The sequence below is a fragment of the Rosa chinensis genome, chromosome 1, assembly GCF_002994745.2.
Source record: "Rosa chinensis cultivar Old Blush chromosome 1, RchiOBHm-V2, whole genome shotgun sequence".
NCBI lineage: Eukaryota > Viridiplantae > Streptophyta > Magnoliopsida > Rosales > Rosaceae > Rosa > Rosa chinensis.
In genome coordinates, this window is record NC_037088.1 from 5,119,861 (window position 1) to 5,132,547 (window position 12,687).

Sequence of the window (12,687 nt, forward strand, 5' to 3'; positions counted from 1 at the left end):
TTACTAAAGACCTTGGAAAAAGCACGAGTCTTAGCCTAAAATTGAGGAAGACAGCCTGAGAGAGAGAGAGAGAGAGAGAGAGAGAGAGAGAACCAGAAAAGAAAATTTTAAAAAACAAAAAGAGAGAAAAAAGAAAGAAAAAGGAAGTGAGGGGTATAATAGTCATTTTATGACCTGTTGTGTGAAAATTAGAGAGAATAAGGACTAAACTATTTAATTTTAAAAATTTGGACTAAACTGTTTTTAAGGGAAAAGTATGAGGAGTAACAAGTATTTAGTCCTTTTTTTTTATATAAAAGAAACTAAAATTACAAAACAAAACCACGAGAACAGCCGGACTCTCAACTATGATGTGGTGGCCAAGACGAGCTAAGGCGTCTACAACGAAATTGGCTTCCCTCCAAATATGCGTAAAGTGGATGTTTTGGAACTGTCTAGCGAGAATACAGATATCATGCACCAGGGTATAAATTCTCCAGGGAGTGGAGATTTTGCGGTTAACACAATCTATGAGATGTTTGGAGTCGCCTTCAACCAGCAAATTGAAATGGCCATGTAAGAGGGCAGCTTGCAAAGCAACTCATAAGGTAAAAGCTTCTAAGAAAAGAACTGAGGAGTGGCCTAAGTTTTTGGCACCAGTAAGGATGACTTGACTATTGTAATCTCTGATGACAAAGGCAGCAGCAGCATTCCGGTTTTGAAGAACGGAACTATCAAAGTTGAGTTTGACAAAGTGAGCAAGAGGAGGATGCTATTTAATCAAATCATATCTGATAGGCCTGTGATGGCGGGAATAGTATGATTTGGGAAATGGTTATGAAATAAATTACCTGCACAACTTGAGTAGGAGTCTTGAGAATATTTTGAAAGATAAGATTATTCCTTGTAGACCAGAGAATGTAACAAATGAAACAAAGTGTAGTAAAATTAGTTCTAGCTAGATTGGAATTTTGAAACTTCCTGCTCATTAATGGTGACAAGAGAGGCGTTTAGAGTGCAAGTTACAAGAAGAAGCCATCTGTCATCAAGGATGAACAAGGGGTGGCCAGCAAAACAAAAACCAAAGATCATGGTGGTAGGTGAGAATTGCAAAGCAATAAATGGAGAATCCCAACAGACAAACCAAATAAAACGAAGGTAGAGGAAGATCAATTGAAAAGACTGAACGAAGGGTAGGAGAGCCGTCAGATCTAGGGTTCAAGAGAAGAGGGACAAAAGGGGCTTAACGTGTAATCGGAACAAAGAGGGAATTTAATGACTAGAGGGAGGAGAAGAAGGGGAGTGTAAATCTAGTGGTCGCTCGTTGAAATAGAGATGATCACTGCGCCATGCAAGAGGAAGAAGGTGGAGAGTGTGGGCTGGAGAGAGTGGTGGAGAGTGTGGGCTGGAGAGAGTGGAAGCATCGAGAGACAACATAGTCTCCATTGAAGCACTACGTACCCACAGAAGAAGCATCCAACTGAATGTCCTTATTTATAATTTTCAAAGGGGAAGCCGCAACCTCAGCTTGTGAGGCAACACATCCTCCACTATTGGTTTGTTTCTACTACCTACTGGATGTCCGTCCCTAGATCTCTTAGCTGTAGAGACTAATAGAACTCTTGCTTTCTCAGGTAAGGCTAGCACTAGTTCAAATTCAAGCTCTACTGGCACTGTTAAAGTGTGATCAAGTCTCTTGGTCCATTTGCAGTAAGTCACCAAATTCATTGATGTTGTTCTCTTACTACCCGATATCACTATGCCAAAAAGGCCTTCAGACAACAGAACAGTTCTGTCGTCTGAACGAACAAAAATATGTCGTCTAGTACGGTGTCGTCTCTTGGGGGTATCAGACGACATAAAAAAATAAAAGTCTTGTGTTGTCTGATGAGTTTTGCATTTTGGGAACATTGTGATCTGTATCATTAAAAGCATTCAAACAACAGTTTTGTATTGTCTGATTAATAGAACAACCACAGTATTTTTTAAATACTATTGTGTGAAGCATATTTGCAAGACTTATTTGTGTGGTCTGAATGCCCTTAAATAAGAAATATGAAGACTCGTATGTAGTGTCTTCTCTCATACAACAACACTTAAAGGTTGTGCTAATTTACTTTAAATAACAATTATATGTGGTCGTAAAGAGCATCAGAGGACAATTAAGTGTCGTTCTAGGGTAGGTTTGTATGACATTTAAGTGTTGTGTGAAAGATTTTGAAATTATACATATGTGATGTTGGGAAATGGTTTAGACAATAGATATCATATTCTTTCTGTTATGTCAGTCTCATTACGACGACAATTTAGTGTCGTTTGAGATTATTTAGACGACAAATATTTGTGGTCTGAATATAAAAAGGACCACTAATAGTACGTGTTTTATATTGTCTGTAATCACGTCCAATCACACTTATTTGTTGTTGCTATCACTTTAGCCAATACTTTCATCTAACTTACGTTGTTGTTTTGCCTTTCAGACTACAATTTTCTGTTGTCCTATTGTCAAAAAGACAATAGACTTCTTATTAGTTTTTGTGTTGTGTCTGTGCAGCTGCAACCACACGTTTTGGTGTGCTTTCGTTGTAGCTTGCAGTTTGTGACGACACATTTTAGTAGTCCCCTGTACAATTGGTATGCATGCATTCTGGAAATTAAAATTGGCTATTCTTGAAACTATAAAATTCACATCTAAAATCATTCATTGCAATTTCCATTAATTCACCATTGTCTCATGTACACAAACCTAATCATGAGTTATAAAAGACCCATATCTACTAATCTGGGCAGCCATCAAAATATATGCATGCAGCACTGCTTGCTAATAATCCAGAAGCACTAGACAACATAGCAAAATAGCTAGCAGTACTGCAATCAAAATCTGGCAAATATATATATATATATATATATATATATATATATAAACTATGCATGTCCAAACGTTGATGCTACATATCCCCAACTACTAATTAACCTACACACTAGTTATCTTTGAACTTAAGAACATACTTCACCCACTCTGCCAGGACAACATCAACATTCTCCACTGTGTAGTAGTAATTTGCTTTTCTTTCTCACTGTAAGGACAACAAGGACAAAACCTTAGTTATAGATCACAATAGATTAATCCAATAAATCACTATTACAGTAGATTAGTTACTGATTACCTTACCACTCCACTCTTGGTTTTTGTCCTTAGCACTCCATTAATGGTGTTTCACAGATCATTTATAGAAAGCAAATGAAAAAAAAATTAAATTCTGAATTCTCACTTCACCGGGAAATTGGAAGGGGAAGACCAGCAAAAGGAAATGTCAAGGATCAAAATAACAAGAGAATGCTAACCTTAAGAAAAAAGCCACAGCCAGTCAGTTCAAAAAATCCCTGCATCACAATTTTATGGTGAAAAATTAGAACACCATCGGGCATAAAGAATTAAGCACGTATGGTGTACCAAGGCTATTCGCCTTGAGAAGTTCAAAATCATCTTTTTAACTATTTTGTACCTTTATGACACCAACGAGAAGATTCCTCTGTGCAAGAAATTGTTCCTGCAGACAAGAGTATAAATTAAACAAATGCGGAAAATTAAGGTTCCATTGCCATGGTACTGGATTCTAACTCGCAACAGGAAACTTTGTCCATATACTTTGCCTATGCTTTTATGGTTTGTATCACTGACAATCTTTATAGAGGGAGGATTATAGTTTAGAACACAATGAGTCTATTGTTGATCATTAGTCATGTGTAGAAATCAAGCTCTTTGATAGTAATGTTGGGAAAAAGTAGCCAACATGAATTATTAGATAAAAAGATCCTATATAGTACAAGTTCATATTCAATAAACTGAAATTCATATTCAATTTTTATAGATTTTCAGTTACCAATAAATGTAGAACAATAAACTGAATATTGTAAATCATTGTCTAGTGATTTAGTGTCCTAGCCTCTGCAATCCTCCCAGAATCTTCTGACTTAATTCATTCATTCAGCATCAACCTCTTCTCATTCAAAGAAGCCTGTCACATGAAAAAGACCAAGTAGCTCAATGAAAAGCAATACCGACACAAGCCACAACCAAATCTGACCCTAGAACAAGTATTTGTTTGCATTTAATTTATGCCCAGTGAAGTATAGCTCAAAGATGAACAAATAGGAAATAGGCAAAAACCACAAGTTAAAGCTTATCCATCATTTTAACAAACAATACAGATCATGATTGAAAAGCAGTAAATTAACAGACTTTTTAGGATAACTAGCAACGGTGCCCACACTTTGCTGCGGGATGTGAATTATAACCATAATGTCTTTTCCTACGCCCTAAACTTAATATGAGAGAATATAAATGAACTGTTTTCATTACTGCAAATCATCTAAAACAAAAACAAAAGATGATCTCAGCATAGTGGAATGTTAAAAAAATAGGCTATCTAGCTATGTTTAAAGTTTACTTAGTTACCCCAGGTGTACATACACAAAGGTGCTAAGCCTATCAAAACATTGCTTGTTCCAGTTCTATCTATACAAAAAGTGGACCAAGAGGCAAATGCATTGTAGAAGCTCGTTGTCCTCACAATTAATTGAAGATCAAAGCTGCAGAATTGATAGAAGACAACATTCATACACAGAAAACAGAGACTCATATATCTGCTATTGAATTACATAATCAAACTCCTTTCAGGCTTTCTTTTCCTTTGAAATTAAGACTTTATGATCCCAATACTTCAATGTCAGAAGCAGGGACTGAAACCAAAAACCTAATAGCAAATGAAGTTTCTAATGCTAATCTCAAATCCAAGCTAACCAATTTTCATTAGCAGAGCAATACCATCCCAATACAGACTCTAGTGCATGTCTCGTTAATTGAAAGCACCTAATGCAGCTATATGAAGTCTACACACCTATACCATTAAGAATCAAAATCTAAAGAAATAAATGGAAGGACTATGTACCTGAAGATTAAGTGATTGATATAAAACTGCAGGTTCTTTGATCCTTACTGAAACAACATCGTGCAAACATAGAGCAAATCAATCAAATTGCAAGGGATAGAAAATAAGCAAAAGGCTAAAAATGTTAATCACCAAATGATAAAACTGAAATTTCTTTTAAGAAATAGTCTATACAGAAGCAAATTTCATGTATCATTCAAATAAGGCATTATAGTGAATTGAAACAATTGAAGTATGCTCATCGACATGTCTACAATACCGATTTCTAATTTCCAACTCCCTCATGTTCACTGAATCATATTTCAAACAGTCAATCTACAAACAAAGATAGCACTTGTTCAATTTATCCCCTAGCCATAAGCACAGAAAACATAAATACAAATACATATGGATACAAAAGAGAAATGTAAGATAACAGGGACTCGCCTGAAAGATACAACCTTCTGGTGCCTAATGAGATTGTCCAGCTGAGATTCACCTCCTTAAAAGTTACTAAACACAATAAAAGAAACAAATGAAAATGGAAATCCAAAGCAAAGTTAAGAAGCTAGGCACAGGAAGAAGGCAGTTAAACCCAAAAACGAAAATGAAGAAACAAAGCCTACACAATACTTCTGCTGATATGAAGGAGCCAACCGACCTCATATTCCTTTTTTACTAAGGTTTCTTATAGGTCAGGACATATGCAAAAGAATAGCTAGCTAGCCAAGGCTTATTCTAGAATCATAGGCATATTCTTTTCTAAGTCTCTGTATTAATTAGCTAGGCTTAGTCTATATGCATGTAGTCCTAAGTGAAGCATATTATATGCATCTGGTGATTGTTTGGAGTCTGTGTTTGCAGCTGCAAGGTGAACACAACAAATAATAAGTAAATAGACAACTACTGAAAAATTCTCACATTCTCATACTTTAAACCAAAAAAATCTTCCTTCTCATACTGTAAAACATTGAACTTGCATATGAAGACAGTAATCAAAAGCATGTTTAATTATATATGTACATTAATTCAAACTTCAAATATTTTTAAGAAACTAATACAGTCCCAAGATATTTCAGTTTGTTCATGACTGACTCACAGAATGAGATCCACTTTGGAGTACATATTCTACAGCAGCATGAGAAAACAAACCAAATTTGTCCACATCATTCTTAGAACCATACATACAACCCAAGAAAAAAAAAATCTCAGTCAAATTCTACCCATCAACAACTCATTGGAATAAGATTAGTTCCCCTACAATGACCCCTGCCACCATGTCCTTGGCTCCGGGATGAGGGAAATCACATCCCCTGTTACGAAACTGTAGGAAGCGTTCAGAAATCCACGTAAGGAAATATCACTAGCCACTGACAGTAATCTGAACCAAGAACAACAGCGGTCAGAGATCAATAAACAAAAATCAAAACTTAGAAAACAGAAATGCTAACAGTTCTTTCATCAAATTATGATAAGACAAATCCACCAATACCTTGTTTCCAAAATTCCTTAGGGTTTAGCTTGAGCAATCGAGAAAGCTCTCTATTGAGAAGATCGACGACTCTCTGAGACTCCACGGCATCCAATCCACCTTCGTCGGCGCCTAGGCTAGCAGAAACCGCCTCATCTTGGGGCAAGTAATTCACGAAATTTCTCTTGGTCGATACCCACTCGCCTCTCTCTCCCATCCGAACCCTACTACTACGTACTCTCCTGCGGCGCAGAAGCAATAACACTTGAAACTTCAGCATTGGACGGCTCGGACAGCTATTGCCGAAGAGAGGCAAAGAGCGTGGAATTTGGGGATTTAGGGCCTTTGGGACGATTCTGGCCTTGATTTTTGGGGACGAAGACCTTTTGGGTTTTGGCGAAACCCTTGCTTCCTCTGGCTTGCCTATTGGTGTTGCCTTGAGGGTTTCGGTGACTCGACATGGCCTAGAAGATCCCAATCGAATTTCTAGAGAGCTCTACTGGTTGCTGGAGAGCTCCATAATCTGAACACGAAAGATGAAATAGAGACCAGCAAGAAGAAGAAGGAGAGGCTAAGAAGAATAATCGAGAGAGTGAGAATCGAGATCTTATAGAGCTTTTGATTGAGTCCGAGGGATAGAGGTCAAAATGCACAAGTCACGGGTTCTAGGTCGGGTTAAGAGAGCAAAGTGAGAAGGAGAGAAAATCACTTAATTTGCGAGGGATAGATGTCAAAAAGCATGAGTTAAAATAACTCAAAATTTTTTAAAACAACCTCCACACTACGACAACATTTAAATGTTGTTTGAATGTCAAAACATTTTCTAGTCAATTAGGGCTTGGCTATTTGAGAGGGAAAAGCACTTCTCAACTTTTGGATATCCCTCCAAATTTGAGATAGGAAATCACCACCTTCTATAACTACACAAATGTGTTGTCTGAATGCTCACCATTTATCCAAATTTGAGATAGGAAATCACCACCTTCTACAACTACACAAATATGTTGTCTGAATGCTCACCATTTTTCCAAATTAAACTAGTATGGTTTTAGTGTATATTCAGACAACAGAAAAAAAAATTATGTCGTCTGAAAAACTCAGACGACATAAAACTAAACTTATGTCGTCTGAAGTGTGTCGTCTGAAGGCCTTCTTGGCATAGTGTATGGGCACAGATATAGGCTTAATTCGAAATTTCTCCAGCTGCTCCGCAAGAATGTGCACCAACATGCACAGGGATTGTGAACATGAGTGGCTTGGATGCCTCCGTGAAGAGATTAAAAGCTTGGCATTAGCCATGAGATCGGACAAACGGATCATGGCCACATATGCACCTACACTTGCAGCAGGTTCCTTCAAAACAACAAGATTGCTTTCAAAAACCCCTTATGTTAGCGTCAAGGATTGCACGCACAGTGATGGGCACATTCTCAATCCCCGACAACCATAAGCACCTAGTTTTCTAGTGTTCCAACAAACCACACACCCAACAAAAAAGCCCCAACTCGCTTGTAACAAAAACAGACTAACGCCGTCGCACTAGAATAAAATTCAATTACCAACGATGGGTAAGCCTACTTCATCGGATCCTAAAGATTGTGATGGATCCGAACTCTAGTTGTTGTTCCTTGCCGTAATCCAAACTAATTCAACTGAAGTACCAAAACTAGAGTTGAGCCAATCAAGAGTGCCAACCCCTCCGTAAATAGAGCTAAGGCGGTCCAAAGATTTCCACCCACACCGGAATATTAGTGGTCGGAACCCTAGCAGCTTCACATAACTCATCAAACTCCACTAAAGCCAGCATTGATTTGCCAAACAAACAAGGACCCCTCTTGCACAACATGCTTCCTCTCCGCCTTAGCGTGAGTAATGTGGAGCACGTGTGACCGTACCGTTTAGTTTTCACATGTGGGTGAATCAGCTCTGATACCATGATAAAGTATCATGAGCTACCTTCATCACCAAAATCAATCGGCAATAATGGGAAAGGCCCAAACACTTATTAATGCTATAGGAAGGTTTCAAGTTTTACTGATGCGGGTGCATATGGGGCAACATCAAATGCATTATTTTGTTGTTTTATTATAAATTTGTAATATTTGATATTTCATTGTTTAGATATTTTTAGGGTATCTTTTTACATTTAATTTAGGTTTTACATTTAATTAGCTTTCCATTTTAGCTTAAGTCAACTTATTCTCCAAGTATTGTAAACCCTATAAATATGGGTAATGTAATCGTTGTTACATAGCTTATAGTTTATGAATGATATCAGTTTATTTGTGGCATGGATTTGCCCTATTTTATGAGTTTGCTACTCCTTATTTCTTGTGTCTGTTGAGTGATTGTTGGAGGCTTGTGTTCGATACCTTTTCCCCATTAATTGGTATCAGAGCTTTGGCAAGAGCTTGGTGGATTCCATGTCTCAGGTCGGGCGACGAAGGGGAGGTTTTCGAATGGAGGGTCGTGACATCAACAACAACATGGCTGAAATCAAAAGGATGCTTCAGCAACTTGCGGTACGTCTTGATCGCATCAAAACTCGACGACGGGGTCATAAGAGTTTTGACGGGGAGAGAAACGTTACCACTTATCATCAACGTGTCGATCGCATCGAAACTCGACGACAAGATCGTAAGAGTTCCGACGGGGAGAGAAACGTTACCACCTATAATCAATGTGTCAATCGCATCGAAGTTTCACACCAAAGCAGTGAGAGTATTGAGGAGGAACAATACATTGATCTCTCTCATCGCTGTGCTTCTTTGTGTGAGCCAGACATACAGGATGAAGATAATTATGATTCTGAAGATTGTGATGAAAATTGCTTGGAGATTGAAGAGGTTGACCTGCCCATGCAAATGATTCATCTCCCAGTGCAACAAAATATCGTTAAAGCCATGCCAGTCCATCTTGTGGAAACATCATCAGCAATTGTAAGTCATGGAATTAATTCATGCATGGGTGATATCTTTGAATTGGATGATCATGTGGGTAATTCAGATCCAAAGCCCAAACTAGATCTGGATGTCGACATTGTTTTAGGATCTCAAGAAATAGAACATAGTATGTGTGGGTCAATACGTAAGCATCCTAACAGAATTGTTGGTGTTGATCTTAAGAAGTCATTTGTCTCCAACAAGCTGGCGAAGAGTGTTGATGCATCCCTCAAATTTCATGATCCATTACAAGAAGATGCAACTCATCAATTTGTTGATTTCATTGGGGTTAGTATTTTGTACTTACAGATTCCGAAGATATTAATTGATATTGTCAATCATATCAAGAAAGGTGAGACATATTTTGGGTTGGCAAAATTTATTATTATGAGCAGATTTCTCAAGTCAAGATTAGGAAGGTATTCAAAGTATTTATTTATTTGGAATGGAAGGAATCAATTGCAAGCTAATCTGTCAAAAGAAGATTTGAAGCAATGGAAGATTTTGTTGAATTTTCTTCAATCAATGGCTCAAATTCGAGGACGAATTCTTTCCAACCAGGGAAGCCTGATGCGGGTGCATATGTTTTACACACTCGAATAAACATACAGAGAAGAAAGAACAATGGCAACGCCTACGGAAGGCTTACAATCCAGAACAAGGGCAACAAGTATATAGAAACCAAAAGAGCAAGACAACAGACAACCTAAGAACTCAAGAGGTACTGATTCTCCAATCCATACGAGCAGCTGAAGTCAAGATTTACTGATTCTCCTTTTATTTAATTCTTCAAATATGCTTCTAATTAATGAGCACTTAAATGAGCTGAAAGCAACTGAGCATTTGCCTAGACAACTCCGAATCTGACTGAGTTATTTTAAGGAATCCTGGACATGCATCTTCACTATTCTCTTTGGAGTTTATCAGAGAAAAGACTAGTACTGCCAACATCTGATCAATGTGTACGTTTAAATTCAGCTACCTAATTGAGGAAGCCCTTCTCCTTCAGGCTTTCAACAGTGTCTTTGACCGTTACTTCAAAAGGAAAGAAGTTAATTCCTAAACCTTTTGCCTTCTCGTTGGATACTTGATAACTTGGGTCAGAAGGAAGAATACGATGAGGATTATTGTCATCCTCATATCTGCCAATGATTAATGATAAGGGGAATTTAGTAGGATAGCTAGCAGTAATCTTAATTAGTGAAACTGGTACCAGTTGTATTTTGCAAATGACAACGTACCTTTCCGGAATGTACAAAGTGGGATAAAATTGTCTTATAATCTTCAGAACCTCGGAAATGTGTGCAACATGGCTGACCAAACAATACCTTCCACTGGCTGAAGGAACTTCAAAGGCTTGAATATGCGCAGAGGCAACATCTCTAACATCAACGAATCTGTAATTTGAAGCGGGCAATGCCTTGCCTACATAAAAGGGCAACAAAAATTAATCAATTGCTAGCTTGCAGCACAAGAATCATTCAACTGACTTTCCATCAAACTCTACCCCAATCATGGAAGATTGAAAAAGATAGGTGTTGAAGATATGTGTACGTACCAGTTAGGAGACTCTGAATCACTTCCACAGAGAGATTGAGAGTCGGCTGTAACAACGGACCAATCACAAACCCTGGATTTATTGAAACCAGATCAATCCCATTTTCCTTGGCGAATTTCCAAGCAGCATCCTCAGCTATAGTTTTTGAAAGAATATACCATAGCTGGACGTACAAGTGAAAAATTAATTAAGAAAGTTCAACTTCATAGTTCATAACTCCATACCTTATACAGTTATACTTCTCACAAAACGTAGAACACAAAGTTGTACCTTATTCTTCTCACAAAAAAGTGGATCCGAAAACCATGTTTCATCAACTACCACATCTGAGGTCAGAGGTTTTCCGGTCAATATTACTGCAGCCATAGAAGAAGTTAAAACCACTCTCTTGACAGTCGGAAATTTTGCACATGATTTCAGAACATTATGTGTTCCCTTTACTGCAGGGTCAATCAGTTCTGCCTGTGATATAGAGACAAAGGATTATTGCTGTTTTTACATAACGATTGCTTTGAAAATTATGGTGATTTTCTTAACAAATACAAAGCAAATTAAAACACACACACACACATGTTCCTCTATGAAAAGTATTTTTTCTTTAGTCTGTACGTTTTCTTGTTAACCATCATCATTGGGTCTGTCGATTACATGTAACTAATGTTTCGAGGAGATTGATTAGAGCACAATGTTATATAAGTTGTGCCACCTGGTCATTAAAGTATTTATTATGCATGAAGAATGCTTCATATATATAGCTGGTGAAAGAAAACCTGTAAGCATTATGCACGATTACAGTTTACAGGAACTAATTGCAGCATATTCAAAAAATTTGATCTAACCTGCGGATTAGTAGATGACAATAGGACAGGGGATGCTGTATGAAAAACACCTTCGCATCCATCAACGACAGGGTCAAAAGATTCTTCTTCTAATAAATCTGCTTTGAACAGATGAAGCCTTTCCTTAGCTCCATCAAGTGAAAGCAAGTGTTCTGTTTTCTTTGCATCATCTGCATGTCGCATACATACGCATAAGTGCATAACACATCAGTACTGAGTCCAAATCCGACTCCATTTTTAATAACCCAGAACTGTAAATTAATCGACAGTATATACAATTTGGCACTAAAAAAAAAAAAAATTGACCACTTGTTGCAAATTTAAGGTTTTTACCAAACCGACATGGCTAATGACGGTAAACAACACTGGACACTAAGAACAAAGGATCCTGACTTAGATCCTAAACTTTTGTTATGGAAAACAAAACAAAAAACAGAATTAGCATATGAAAACAAAAGTTATTGAAGTGGGATTCGGTAGTAGTACTGACTTGGGTCACGAACGGTGGCTTTGACAGTATAACCTTGTTGTAATAAGAGCTTCACTAGCCACGATGCTATGTAACCGGAGGCTCCTGTTACACACACAACCTTAGTTTCTCCACTCATCCTCTCTCTCTCTCTCTCTCGGCTCAGAAGCTTTGTGTACAGTCATGGTATGTTATTATATATGATCTGGGTCAATAATGCGAGGCAGCTTCAGTACGTCACTCTTAACCTCAGAACAAATTAACGTTGTCACTCGTTAATTTGTGACGAAAGGGAAGGCGTCATCAGCTTTTTGTTCTCTTACCAAAGTCAAACGCGTTGCAATCAGCACCTGCGTCATGATCATTGACAGTGGCATAGCTTAGCTACTATTCAATTCCAATCTTTTGAAGGCATGCTAGCTTAGTCGCATGAAATGCTTCAACAGATGAAGGTTCACCATGCATTCTTAAAGTCTAGTACTGAAACAGGCAAACAGC

At 37.7% G+C, this 12,687-nt stretch overlaps 1 protein-coding gene across 1 annotated transcript; it reads right to left on the reverse strand.

Moving 5' to 3' along the window:
• Positions 1-9,701: 9,701 nt before the first annotated feature.
• On the reverse strand, positions 9,702-12,350 carry LOC112192028 (phenylacetaldehyde reductase). The gene is made up of 6 exons (XM_024331541.2): positions 12,211-12,350; positions 11,721-11,890; positions 11,152-11,343; positions 10,882-11,044; positions 10,565-10,748; positions 9,702-10,465 (listed from the first exon to the last, which is right to left on the reverse strand). The coding sequence occupies exons 1-6, from the start codon at positions 12,326-12,328 to the stop codon at positions 10,306-10,308; spliced, it is 987 nt and encodes a 328-aa protein (XP_024187309.1). The 5' UTR covers positions 12,329-12,350; the 3' UTR covers positions 9,702-10,305.
• Between the last annotated feature and the right edge of the window lie 337 nt (positions 12,351-12,687).

Coding starts and splice junctions, on each gene's coding strand:
- LOC112192028 (XM_024331541.2), bottom strand. CDS start 12,328: ATGAGTGGAGAAACTAAGGTTGTGTGTGTAACAGGAGCCTCCGGTTAC. Junction 11,891..12,210: donor AGCCACCGTTCGTGACCCAA/GTCAGTACTACT, acceptor TGCGACATGCAG/ATGATGCAAAGAAAACAGAA. Junction 11,045..11,151: donor TTTTTTGTGAGAAGAATAAG/GTACAACTTTGT, acceptor TTGTACGTCCAG/CTATGGTATATTCTTTCAAA.